The sequence below is a fragment of the Netta rufina genome, assembly GCF_964035555.1.
Source record: "Netta rufina genome assembly, chromosome: 8".
NCBI lineage: Eukaryota > Metazoa > Chordata > Aves > Anseriformes > Anatidae > Netta > Netta rufina.
Window position 1 is genome coordinate 10948211 of NC_140131.1, and position 13181 is coordinate 10961391.

The 13181-nt window shown below is 58.7% G+C and overlaps 1 protein-coding gene across 1 annotated transcript in view; it reads right to left on the bottom strand.

The window, feature by feature from the left end:
* The window catches only part of PTPRF (protein tyrosine phosphatase receptor type F), a gene marked incomplete at its 5' end in the record, with an annotated part of 233115 nt that overhangs the window by 11939 nt on the left and 207995 nt on the right, over window positions 1-13181 (bottom strand). Inside the window, 3 exons of the mRNA XM_084290689.1 lie at window positions 1149-1324; window positions 3059-3182; window positions 9938-10035. Of these exons, the coding sequence (XP_084146815.1) occupies window positions 1149-1324; window positions 3059-3182; window positions 9938-10035 (398 nt within the window). The remainder of the gene's footprint in view (window positions 1-1148; window positions 1325-3058; window positions 3183-9937; window positions 10036-13181) is intronic.

Here is a 13181-nt window from a genome sequence, read left to right on the forward strand (position 1 = left end):
GGGGGAGAGCCATGGGGTACAGGAGTTTGGGAAGCACAGCACAAAGCTGGGCTGCATCTCTAGAGGCAGCTCCTCTCCGAGGAGCACTGGTTTCCCTGCAGGCTGTAGGGCATTTGCAGAGCCGGGGAAGCCCGTGAACAAAGCCTATTTTCACTCAGGCAGGAAAAGCAGATCTGTTTTGCCATGGTGATCTGTTGCTCCAGCTGCTTCCTTGCAGCCAGCGTGGGCTGGGACACCCCTACCAGCATTTTGGTGCCGAAGCTTTGAAACGGAGGGAAAGCGTGCGGGCAAAAGTTTCAACTAAACCCAAACTTGACAGCTTCTGCTTCTCAAGAACGATCTTATTGGGCTAAAAATAGCCAGTGCTTCACAGCTTGAGCGCACAGCCCCTTCTCCTGCTGTTGGCATGGCAACGCTAAAATATTCTGCAAGCACAAATGCTCACCACTAAAATTTTACTTTTAGGAACACGAGAGGCAGACGCTGCCTCCTGCTTGGGCAGCCTTTGCCCAAAGGGCGCATCTGGGCACGGGAGCACGTTGGTCACAGCACAGGAACTGCAGCCTCAGGGGCTGAGCTCTGTCGCGAGCCACCACTTGCTGCGAGGGCTCCTGCTCTGCTCCTTCCTCTCCACCTCGCGCCCTTCCCACGGCTTGCAGGCAGCTTTGCATTTATTACATCAGAATATCTAATCTTGGCAGCACGAGCCCATCGTTTATACATGTTGTCATTGGACAAGGCACAAATTAGCCTTCTCAGTGCAGCGAGACCCCGTCAGCCGTTCCCTGCATCGCCAGAGCGCTGTCACTTCGGGATGCTGCCGGTACCACCCACCCGCTGCAGCTCTCGGCCTGTGGGATGCAGCCCCCGGGCTTTCAGAGCCTGTCAGCACTCCCTCCACAGAGCTCTCATCCTTTGGCACGAGTGATGTGGGCAGGGAAAGGCTGGATGGGTGTGCACAGACATTTGGGCACGGCAGAGGCTGTCGGGTAGCACAGTGACAGGAGGCTTTGCCACCCTTTTGCCCCACAGGGAGATGCTCCCAAGGACCTGCCTCTCCCTGGGCTCCCTCACGCCATGCACTGCTCCCACCCCTCTCTCCTGCTCACGCTGCCAGCTCCAGAACAGCGAGGAAGCACAGACTGTACCCTGGACTTCTCCTCCAGCCTGGTCATCATGACTATTGTCGCTGTCCTCTGCTCCCACACCATCCTCCAGAAGTCGCTGAGGGTTTCTGGCAGGGGTCCCTGCGTGGCGATGTAGGCGTTCTGCTTCCGATAGCCGTCAATGTAATTGGCGTTGATGTAATCACTGCCTGGGACCCCTGAGGAGAAAAGAAAGGACAAAGTGTTACTCTGGGGACAGCCCACGACCCTGCGCCTATCGCTCTGCTGGGTCCTGCAGGCAAAGGTGGATATGTTCACAGGGCTCTTAACATGTCTCCTTTACAGGGTGTGGCCAGCATCTCTCGCAGGGTCCCTGCAGAGGACAGGGATGGTGCCTGAACAAAGGAGAACCCTTTGTAGCTACCACATTAATGCAACAATCAGGCAGAACCAAAGCGGAGAGACAGCTGCCACCCGCACACAAAGGGAAGTTCACAGGCAGGAATATTAAGGAACTCGTTTGGCCCCAAGCAACTGATTGAAATAATTGTCTTAAATTCACCAGCTATTTGTTATGGTCCTAGAGCACCTTTCAGAACGAGGCTGCTTCATTTGTTTGTCTGTGTTTGCAGGGGATGTCGGGCAAGGGATGTCCTCCTGCCCCTCCTGCAGGGACCAGTACCCTGGAGGAGCCAGAGGCCTTCCTCCCACCGCCCCCTGGACCCTCCTCGGGGTGAGACCCTCCCTGCTGCCTGCTGGCAGAGGCTGCTCCAGCTCTTGCCCTGCCTCCAGCACCTTGAGGAAAGGATTTTCCTGTAAAGGCCTTTAAAATGCAAACACACAGTTACTAAAATGAATGCAGCAAAGCACGGGCCTGGGGCTGTGTTTCCAAACCCCAATTCAGCACGGGCTGCCTGGCTGCCAGGAGGGGAAGCAGCAGGAATCTCCTTGTCCCCCAAGGAGAGAGCATCTGCATTTCATTAGAGGAAGGAAACAAAGCTGGGGGGCTCCCCCTCGCCCTTTTGTCCTGGGCCTTTCTTTTTTTTTTCCTGCAGGTCTCAGCAGCCTCCAGCAGCAACAAAGCACAGCTTGGGGGAGCAGCAGCAGCCAGGCCTGGCAGGGCACTTGGGGAACACAGACACCACTAACAGCAACCGAGTCATGCTGGAAAAGAGGGACTGTCCCCCTTGTGCTCACCCCACAGCTGCCCAATTAAGGGGGTTTGCCCGTGATCCTGCACCCCAAGGCTTTGCATCACGGCTGCTGCCAACAGGTCCTGCTGTGAGGGAGCACCTAGACCTCCCCCTCCTCCCCTAAAGGATCAGTGGTGCATTAGCATTAGAAAAGACACTTCTATCCCAAGGAAAAGGATGCCAGTGACTGCAGGACCACCTGTATGCAAAGCCAGTCTCTTCCCCAGGCAGGGGGGGCACCAAATTAGCTGCATCTTCCTCAGCACCCACGAGCAGATGTAGGTGTGATGCGCAGGGCTGGGTGCTGACTTACAATGAGGATGGGTGAGCCTGGGTTTCGGTACCTGCCCTCCAGCTCCTCTGCACGCACGGGGACTGCAAAGCAGGCACTGAAAGCAGGCGTTAGCCCTGGCCCCACAGATGTGCAGCATCCTGTGGTGCTGGCTCTCTCGTGGTGCTGTGAACACCAGGGCCCAAAGCATCTCCCACCAAGCAGAGGGACGTGTGAGGCTGATGTCCCAGGGGAAGGGCACCCTCAGCTCTCGGTGTTACTTTGCACACACACCAACAAGATCTAGGGGAAGATGCTGGCCCTGCAGCCACGCTGGGGTGGGGGCTGCATGGCCAGCAGGCCCTTGACCTGCTTCCAAGCACCTCTTGGTGCTCAGTGTTTCTCAGTGTTTGCCCCTGCTTGACTGAGAACAGGAAAAGGGATGGTTCCCTGCCATTCGCTGGGGTGCCCACCCTGGCACCACTTACCATCGATGGAGGTCAGGATGACACGCGAGTGGTCATACGCGATCACGTTTGCATAGCGGTTTTTGGGCTTGTTCACTTCCAGGTTGGAGTTCTCCCAGGTGAACTGCTGCCCGGGATCGATGGACTGCGGAGAGAGGGGGAGGGAGGCAGGAGTGGTTAGAGCCGAGCAGGATGCTGCAGCACACACGCGTTTCAGCCAGGGCATCTGCATTTCCCCGAGCGCCTTTCCCCAGGCCAGACACACCTGCCTTGGCTGTCCCGGGCCACGTTGTCGAGCCAGACCACACCAAAACCCCGTCCCCGGTGGAACCTGCCTCCAGCAACCTGCATGCAAAGCAGCCCCTCGCTGGGGCAGCCCTCGGCTCTTTCTGTGTGCTCATCCTTTCCTCCAGAGCTATCCATCAGCAGAAGCTTGGTCTTGTGCCAGGGCTCCACAGGGACCTGACTGCGCAGTTCTTGACCTAGAGGTTTTATGAGATGTTGAACTGCAGTCTCCTGAAATATAGCAAGCCCTGGGTATCTGCTGCCCCGGGAGCTTTGGGTATTAGTGTCCTGCAACACAGCCGAGGAGCTTCTGCCAGGGAATAGTCATGAAAATTGATAGGTTACTATCCACTTCTCCAGCTACTTATGCAATGTAAACATCTCTCGTTTGAGTTAATAGAGTGACAAGGAGCTATAAACCTGGAGAACAGACGTGGTTATAAATCTTGGCCTGAGGCCTGCACGCCGTGCATCTGCCTGAGAAGCGCACATCCCGATCCCGCGCCCCGGCCTCGCACACCCCGCGCTTCCCCCTCAGGCCAGGGGCTGGTGCCTGCACCTGGGCGCCTGCCCGGCTCCTGCCCAGCCAGGCGGCCTCGTCCCAAAGCTTCTTGGCATCACGGCTGGTGCACAAAGGCCGGGGAAAAGGGCCTGTCCCAGAAGCACCTCCGAGATGGGACGGCCCCTGGTGAGGGGCAGGTGAGGCACCTGCTGAGGCAGCTGCCTCGTGCAGGGACTTGCTCTGCTCACACAGCCTGGGGCAGGCACCTACAGCAGGAACCAGTCATCCCATTAATCCCCCCCACTGGTACCAGCACAGGCAAAGCCTCTTTAAAACCCACACTCCAGCTCGGGGCCCCTGAAGCTCTGGCAGCCCACAGGCATTGAGCAAGCAGGCTGGGGAAGCACCGCGTGCTCTCCTCTGCAGAAACCCACGTCCATCGCCTGGCACAGAGCCACGGCCGGAGGGTTCTCCAGCAATAAAACACCCCCGAGTCAGCCAGCTCCGGCTCGGCCGTGAGCAGAAGGCCGTGCTGGGAAGCACAGCTCCCTGACCGGGCTGACCCGCACAGTCCCCTCTGTCCCTCTGCTCGGCACCATCAGCCACCATCCACGCATGGGGTGACACCATCGCTGTCCTCTGCTCTCCTGTGCCACCGGGCAGGCACTTTCCACCCCAACGCAGCTTGGGTACAGAGCTCGGGCACTGCTCTGATGGCTGTGCCAGCCCTGAGGGCACGGGCCAGCACCATGCCAGGTGGCAGCCGCCTGTCCCCAGGCCACCGTCCTGTCCTGCAGCAGCACGTCGTCCGCAGGCGGGGAGGCCAGCGCTGACGGAAACACACAGCAGGATGTGACATCACAGAGATGCTAATAGGTAGTTTGGGAAATGTAGGATGTAAATAGACATTTCCCACAGAAAACCTGTAATTTTCTATTATTAGTGTAATAAGCAGGCAGCAGCAGCGCTCGAAGGCGCTGCAGCAGGGACGGGAGGAGTGAGACTGCAAGCGCCGCTCCTGGCTGGGAGCCCACGGCCCCACACGCTCCTCAGCCCAGGCACAGGAACCCCGGTGCCTCTTTGGGGCACTTGGGTCCAAACCTCCTGGGATGATGCTTCAGCTGCTGAGGAACAACAGAAGAAAGCAGCAGCCTTACCTGCACCCTGGGAGCACTTGCCCAGCGCTGGGCACAGGTGGGCGCTGGGGCCAGCCCTCCTTTTGCAGCAGGGGCAGGCGGAGCTGAGCGCACTTGTTGGTGCTCAATCCATGCTGCAAACCTCTGCCAAAAGGCTGCAGGGCTGCCCACGCTGCAGGGTGCTGCCAGCTTCTGCCCGGCAAGCCTGAGTCCTGCCACAGTGGTGGAAAGGGTTTTTTCCTCGGGGAGACGAGGCTGCCAAGAGCCCCCAGAACCGAGGAGCGGCATCAAGGTGCTGCCATTAGGGTTAATTGCTTTGATGTGCAACGAGGATGTGCAGAAATGGTCTAATCATCATCAGCCTCTTAAGAGGGCAAACAGGTGAGAAAGTCAGAAGTAATACAGCACCTGAGTGCAAAGAGGGTCTAATTAAATACTCCTGCAAATTAGTGACTCATTTAGAAGTAAAATGATTTAATTTAAACTCTGGTGATGAATTAATGTACACCTGTTCCCCCCTTTAAGGCAAACAAATGAGTAAATAAACGGGAGGCTGATGGGCTGCTTGGAGAGCAGTTGAAGCCCATTACGTGGAGCAGCAGTTGGCAACTCTTGTGCCATCTCCACTTGATGCTCTGCAACCCTGGTCTATGGCAGCACTGCTGTTTCCTGACTTTGTTCCACAATTGCCTGGCACTGGGAAGCTTCTCTAACTCCTCTCTGGGGCTCGCAGGAATCACCGCTTTGTCCCAAAACACAATGAGAGTAACACTTTCAACTCAGCCTTCCTAGAAAGCAGAAGGGAAACTGGAAGGAAATGAGCCAGGAGCAAACTTAAAAGCACCGTGACTTTTAGTTTTGCTTTGCTTTAAAGAGACAGGGGAGATGTTGTAAGACAGCAAGTGCAAATTAAGAAAAAAGCCCAATTAGTAAAACTCCTCCTTCCCAGCATGGAAGTGCAAGGAGCAATCTCTCTGAAGCAGCTCAGGGATCCCTGCTGCTACTGCCATCAACATAAAGACGGAGCCAGGCCATTGAAACGGGATTGGAAAAGAGCTCTTTCCTCGACAGCCTCGAGAGCACTTTCCAAATGCCTTGAAAACATCCCTGGGTGCCAGTTTGTCTCTCGGATGCCATCCGCCTTGGGCTTGCTGCCCCCTCTTCCTCAGCGCAGCTCCCAGACCTGGCCGCGGGCTGTGTCCCTGCTCCGTGGCGGGGCAGGGACAGCTTGGCCACCACGGGCTGCGTGGCCGTGGCCCCGTGCTGCTCTGCGGCCCCGGCTGCTGCACAAAGGCACGGCAAGGGGAAGGCGCTCGGGCTGTTAGCGCTTCCCAGCCTCCTGTGAAATCAAGCACATTAGCACAGGCATTGACCGCTGTCAATCTGCGCCACGTCTCAAATGAGGACATAATGCGCTCCCGAATCAATGGCTGGCACTGCTTCAGCCTTATTATTCCTCTTACCGGAACGTGAGCGCTGTGTGCCTGCCAGGCCACTTCCCGATTAGCCCATTACGCTCGCAACGTGCAGCTCCCCGGGGGCTCTCCGGACCCCTGCAGCAGCACCCTGGGGCTCAGCACCCCTGGGGACCCCAGTGCCGCTCCTGCTGCCTGAGCAGGGCCCTACTGCTCCCTGCCAGGAGCATTGGAGGCATGGTGTCCTTGGGGGCTTTGGGGGAAATGCCAGTGAACAGAGGGTTTGGGCAGGGTGGCCTGGAGGGGCATGCCAGAGGGATTGGGCACAAGGGGCAGCAGCCTCAAGTCGCAGTTTGGACACAAGGAAAAAGTTCTCTCCTGGGCTGGTTGTGCAGGGCAACAGCAGCACCCCCAAGGGAGCAGGAAGCAGCCCCATGTCTGTGTTTGCTAATGGCTGGATCCCATGGTCAGGATGCCATGTGTGCGTGCACACTCGTTGCACACTCATTTCTACACTGCAGGCATCCCTCAGCTCAGCGCAAGATCCCGCCGTATCCACGGGCTGCAGCATGGGAAGGCGGCCCACAGGAGGAGCTCCAACACAGCCACAGCACCCGCCAGCGCCTGCCGATAAATAATTAAGGGCCTTGGCCTCCCTTCCACTTACTTAATTCCATTAATCCCACACTGTAAATTCACTGTAGCTCTCGCTGTATGCTAAAAATGAAATACCCTCCTGGCACAGCCGGGCCGGGACGCATGCCAGGCCCTTGCCCTCTGCTCCCCCCAGCCCTGCTGCAGCTCCCAGCCTGAAGCTGAGCCTCTCCAGCGGCACTGGTGGGAGCAGGGGGCCCGGCTGGGACCCTCGGGGTGAGGGCAGACCCTCAGCACGGGAGCCTGCTCTTGTGGCACCCGGCACGCAGCTCGCTCTGCGCTGGCTTTGCTGCCCCGGCTGCTCGGCCCCGCGGGCTGCCAGCAGGTGTGAGCGATGTTATTTGTTCCCTGACCTGTGCGAATGGAGGCCAGGCCGTGCTGAGAGATCTCTGCCGCCCTCCCTGCTTCCTCCGCGGGTGTGCGAGGAGGTGCCCACAGGTCTTGTTTCGTGTCACCCGTGTCTGGGTTACCCCGCGACCGCCGGCAGGAGCGAGGCAAGCGCCAGACTGATGGCTCCAGGCAGCTGGCCTCGGCGGTTGAAGTGCTGTTAAATATTTGCTCTCTGCCTGGGGTGCCGCTGCTGCTGGAACGGGAGCCATCTATTAACAGCCCTGCACCCCGTGGAGCCGTCAGGCTGCTCTGCAGAACCACTCAACACACAACCCTTCCCCAGCACAGCCCAACAGCAAACGGGCTGTAGGGGTTCAGCAGGGAATCCTGCCTCCCTTGGCTCTCCCTGCGCAGCTCTGCTATGCCCCATGTGGCAGCACGACCCTGCCGTGGGGACACCAGGACTTTTCAAGTGCTGGGTCACTGCTCGCAGTGGGGGCTCCCGCTGGGGCTGCACAGCCTGCTCCCTCCCACCCCTGCTCTTTCCACATCCTCTCTGCAGGTTCCCTTATCAGCAGTGCCCGCCAGGCGTGCCCTGCCCCGTCCTGCCCTCCAAGCACAGCCCCGAGGGGAGCCATCACCATGCCAAACCCAGGGAGCAGGATGAGAGCAGACCCATCGCACCAGCACCCCTGCCCATCTCTGCCAACTCAGTCCTGGATTATTTTTTTTCCCAGGATCTCAACTGGGAAATGGCTGTAATGATCCCCACATGCCAGGAAGGGGCAACCATTTCTGCTCTGGGGCCCCTCCTAGTGTCAAACACCTTATGAACCTGTCATGTTTGGTAATTTCTGTCTGATGAGGAGTCCGATGCAGCAGAATCCAGGGGTAAAAGATTACATGCAACAATCAGCTCCTTAACAGCAGCTTCAACATGAAAAGCACAACTGATTGGTGCTCTCAACCAGCCGCGATACTCCAAAGAAAGAGAAATGAGGAGAGAGCGGCTCATGAAAACAGCCAAGGGAATTTACTTAAGGCTGTTTTTTTCCCAAGCAGCTCCCACAGCTCGGTGTTATGCTGCAGGCTCCGAGCGGCGCAGACCTTGCGTGAGGACGGCAGCGCCCGGGCGCCGGATCCTGCCGCAGCCCCGCGGCGCAGCAGAGGCGCAGCCCGCACGCAGCACAGCGGCCATCCCTGCTTAACATTTCAGCCGGACTCATCACGAAAGGCCCGAGGCAGACAGATATGACTGCGTACCTCGGCGCTGCACTCGCAGGACCGACACGAAAGCGCAAGCAACTGCAAGAGAAGCACATTATTCCTCCAGACATTTCCCAAGCCGCAACGCGGGGCTGGAGCTGTTGAACTCGCAGCTCCTCTCCAGCCTGGGCAGCGGTGTGCAGAGGGACAGCGAAGCCTCCTCTTAGCATCTTGAAGCAAACAGGAGCTCCGTGCCTCCCTCAGGTACACGCAGCTCACCCTTTGAACTAGCTGGAATTCGTCCCTCACCTTCTCAGCGCAGAGATCTGCTTTCCCTTTCCTGGCGTGTATAATTTTACCTCGTGGGGAAATGTTCTAATCTCATCTCATGAATCAGTACCAGTATGCTGCAGGAAGGGGAGGCCACGGGCACCAACAGATAACAATTCAAACAGAAGTGATAACACATGCGAAGGACGCATCCCAAATTTATTCCCTCCTTAATATGAGTGGGGGGTTATTTCTAAGTCCCCTACAGCTCAAGAGGGTCCTGCACGCAAGCACAGGAAAACAGAGCCTGCCAGTGCTGCTCTCGCGGCTGGCAGAGGAATTTTTCCCTAAATTTTCAAGTTTCCAACCTCATCACCCAGCCTGCAGAGAGGTGAGAAAAGCAAGGCAGCCCTCGTGCTGCTCGGCCCCGTCCCCTGCACACATTCACCCCCTTGGCAAGTCACCCTCAGGGGAGGATGGGCATTAAGGGGCTGGGGCCAGAGGTGCCGTGCAGGATGGGGGCGTCACCAAACGTGTACCGTGTGCCCATGTGAGCACGAAGGCAGCATCGGTGCGGGTGGGGACAGCACCCAGCCCTGGAGGCACGTCCCTGGGGAAGTTTGCAGCTCAGGACTGCTTGGAGGCAGCGGGACATCAGCAGAGCTGAGCTGCAGGGGCTAACACCAGCAGGGTGCAGCGGCATGCAGGGGGGAAGAGGCGCAGAAAGCAGGGCAGGGAACCCAAATGCCTGCTTGTTTTCGAGGGGCGGGCTGCCCAGCAGAGCGGAGAAGCACAGCCCAGGCGGCTGGACACAAGCTCCCATTCACTCCCAGGGCTGTAACCATGGTGGGAGCACGGCGTGCTGCGGCGCATTCGGCCGTTTCCCTGCACGAGCCATGCTCCGAGCGCTCAGGGCGCATTCCCACCGCTCGGGGCTGGCAGGGATTGCTGGCAGGCTCCCAGCCTGGCTCGGGGCCCACGCAGGCGATGCTGCTGCGGGGGAGGCATCGCTCGCAGCTCCCGAGCCCTCTCCGCTGGGGGTCCGCCCAAAGCCCCGGCTGGCAGGGCTGTGCCCCGCTGCCCGGCACGCTCCCACGCTCACCTCGTACTCCTGGGAGAACTTCAGCCCGTCGTTGGCCTTCAGCCGGTCGATGTTGTCGGCGAGGTCCGTCACGGGGATGGGGGGGTGGTCGCGCATGCCTGCGGGTGCGACAAGGAGGGAAGGGAGGAGAGGGAACGGGTCACAGCTCTGCGTGCCTTGGGGGGGGGGCTCGACAGCAGCATGTGCACAGCAAAACCAAGAGGTGGGCGCGAGGCGGACACGCGGGACGGACGATGTGAAGCGCCGGGCGGGATGGAGAGGAGGTCGGCGAGACCACGCGGCATGCGGCACGCGCTCTCAGAGCACACGGTTCAGTGAAAACGAAAAGAAAAGTGATGTGCAGAATGGGCATGACCGGGTGAGCATGCTCAGACACTACAGCCACGGGCACCCAGAGCAGGCCACGCAGCGGGCAGGGGCTCGGGAAAGCCCCCGATGGGAACGGGCCTGGGGGTGCTGTCGGGGTGATTCCCAGGCTCCCACATGGGCTGGGGTTGAACACGGGGGTTCTCTGGCACTCTCACCACCAAGGGTTGAGGCTGATCCTCCTGCTTAGCCCTAACTATGGCATTAGCCAAAAAGAAACTTGCCCGGACCTGCGGCAGGGGAAGCCCCTGCAAGTGTATGAACACAGCGTTATGGGTGGGTGGGCATCGCCCTGTCCTCTGGGGAGCTGGGGAAAGGTGGGAATGACCCGATGGAGGAACTGCTGCTCCCCGGGTCGGGGGTGGCACGAGTCTGAGAGCTGAGGGGCAGCTCTGCTCGCTGCCGGGCAGCTCGGTGCCTTCCCGTGGCCGGGGCAGAGCCGGCTCCAGGGCCCAAAGCCCAGCTCTGCCGGGCTGGGACGTGCAAACCACCGAGCTCTGGGATTCAGAGCTCAGCCATCGCCACCTCCTTCCCTGAAGCTGAGATGGTGACTTGGCAGGAACGCGGCTGTGAAACACCTCATCCAAAGCCTGGCTCATCCAAATCCCAAGGCTCATGACTCCATCGGCTGCTCTGTGGGTTTCCCAGAGCCCCCACGTGGGAAATAATGATTATTAATAGGCTGGAGCTGTTGATTCACACCCAGGGAGACGGGCTGGAGCATGGCCAGGAGCTTCTCGATGGCTCTGGAGCCTGAACGCTGCCGCAGATGGCAGCGGTGGGCCGCCGAGGTGATGGAGCAGTCCCCAGGCTGGGTATGTGCATGTTACACAGCGGTGACAAGTCATTAGGTGATAACAGGGAAGTGTCACTGCACGCTACGCTGCAGCTGCTGCCCAGCTGGGCTCCTAACACCTCTGCCCAAAGCACCTGCCACTGCTGCACAAAGGCGAGCTCTGATCCACCACGCGCTCAGCCTTCCGGCACTTGTCAGTGCGGGGCTCTCCACGGGTGGCCGGACAGCGCACGGACAGGTGGGGAAGGAGGGAGCCCTCTTCTGCCTTGCGCTGAGGTCCTCCTGCAGCTAGTTCCCTGTTTGCCACCAGGATCCCCGAGGTGGCTGAGCAGGGCCCACGAAGATGATGCTCTGGTTTCTGCAAACTCTGCTCACTGCTGCCCAGCTCCAGAGGCTGCAGCTCAGGAGCAGCCCTTGTAGCGCTGAGCGGCTCTGGATGAGCAAGTAAATGAGGAGAACAGCATGGGGCCAAGGCAGAAGTGTGGGGCTGGAGGAAGAAAGGCTGAAACATAACCACAGCATGTGGTTATCCCAGTGTGGTCGTGTATGAAGCACAGCAGAGCCATGGACCACGGCAGAGCTGCAGACATTCATCTCTGCTGAGAAATTCAAGGGTATCTCTCCAAAATTCAGCTTTGCTAGTCAAAGGAGTGTTGTAGCACCAAAGGAGCTGCAAGAGCAGAAGGGGAAGAAGAGGCAGTCGCTGTCCTCTTATGGTGAACGTGGGACAAGAGCCACATGTGGTGCAGGGTAAGGCAGAGGGAATTTGCATGGGCTTTGTGCACACTACCAGACTTCTACACGCTCTTCTAAGGATTGTGGTGAGAGAAGGTCGAGCTCTCTGCCAGGCTAGGAGGGCTGCAGCATGCAAAGCCCTTGGCTTTGCCCCTGGGGGAAGCATCTGTGCTACCTCTCCCATTCCTGAGTGTGGATGCCCAGACTCAGCAGGGAGGAGACACTTTTATGGCTGTTTGAGAGTGAACTTGAAGCTCACAAGGCAAAGAAGAGACAAAGGGGCAGTTACTCCCACAGTGCTGTTATTACTGCCTCCCTTGGCAGGCGAAAGGCTGCCGCAGGAGCCTTGGGGCAGCCCGGCACCCAGTTCCTGCCCTCCTGCCACACCGTGCTGTGCTGTGGGAGCCGCTGCGCTGCCGTGCATGCAGCACCCGTGGGGCCCGCGCGTCGTGGCCCGAAGTGGAATCACTGCTGATCTACAGTCTGCTGTGAGTGAGGGTGACCTTCATGACATTGAAACAGAAATTACAGAGACGAGAGAGAAAGGGAAAGAAAAAGCAAAAGGTGTCAAAAGATAAATACAGGAGTTAAAACTAACTTGAGATATTCGGGCAACTGGGGACACTGGCACCTGCAAAGAAAAGAAACGGGGCAAGAACAGAAATCCCATTAGCCTTTAGTCATCATCGCAGAGGTTCAGAAATGGAAAGACAGAGAGGTGAAGACGCAAAGGAAAGCACCACCTGCACAGCACCAGAAGCCTCCCTCCTGCACAGGGCTTTAACTCTGATGCTGCCAACCCAGTGGCGGTGTGGGTATGAGCGGGGAGCGGGCACAGAGGCCCCCAGCTGATGCTGAGAGCCCCAATTCCCACTGCACACCGCTGGCTGGGGCCTCGTGCCCCAGGGGAGGGCAGGGAGATGGTGGTACAGGGAGGTTTGTGCTGCTTGGTGGCCAGGACTGCCCGCAGCCCCAGCAACCTCTGCTTGGTTCCCCAGAGCCTCCAGCTGGCTTGCAGCTCCTGGGCAGCACAACCCGGCCTCCTTTCATGGCACACGGGGACACTGCCAGTCCCACATCCTGCCAGCCACTTAGCGAAGCAGTGAGCTGGTACAGAGCGGGGAAATAACCTCTGTCTGAAGTAAGACCCACAAAAATGAGAAAGCTTAATATTTAATAACAGTAGCCCTATTAATTATGCATGAAACAAGGTTTTCCCTGCTCAGCACACTCCGGCAGGGAGGCTGGCTACTGAGGCGTGCAGGGCCAGTGGCCAGCACCTCTTGTCAGCGCACCCCTGCGGCACTGCCTCGGCTGCCGGCGGGTGACAGGGGCAGCAGCACGGGC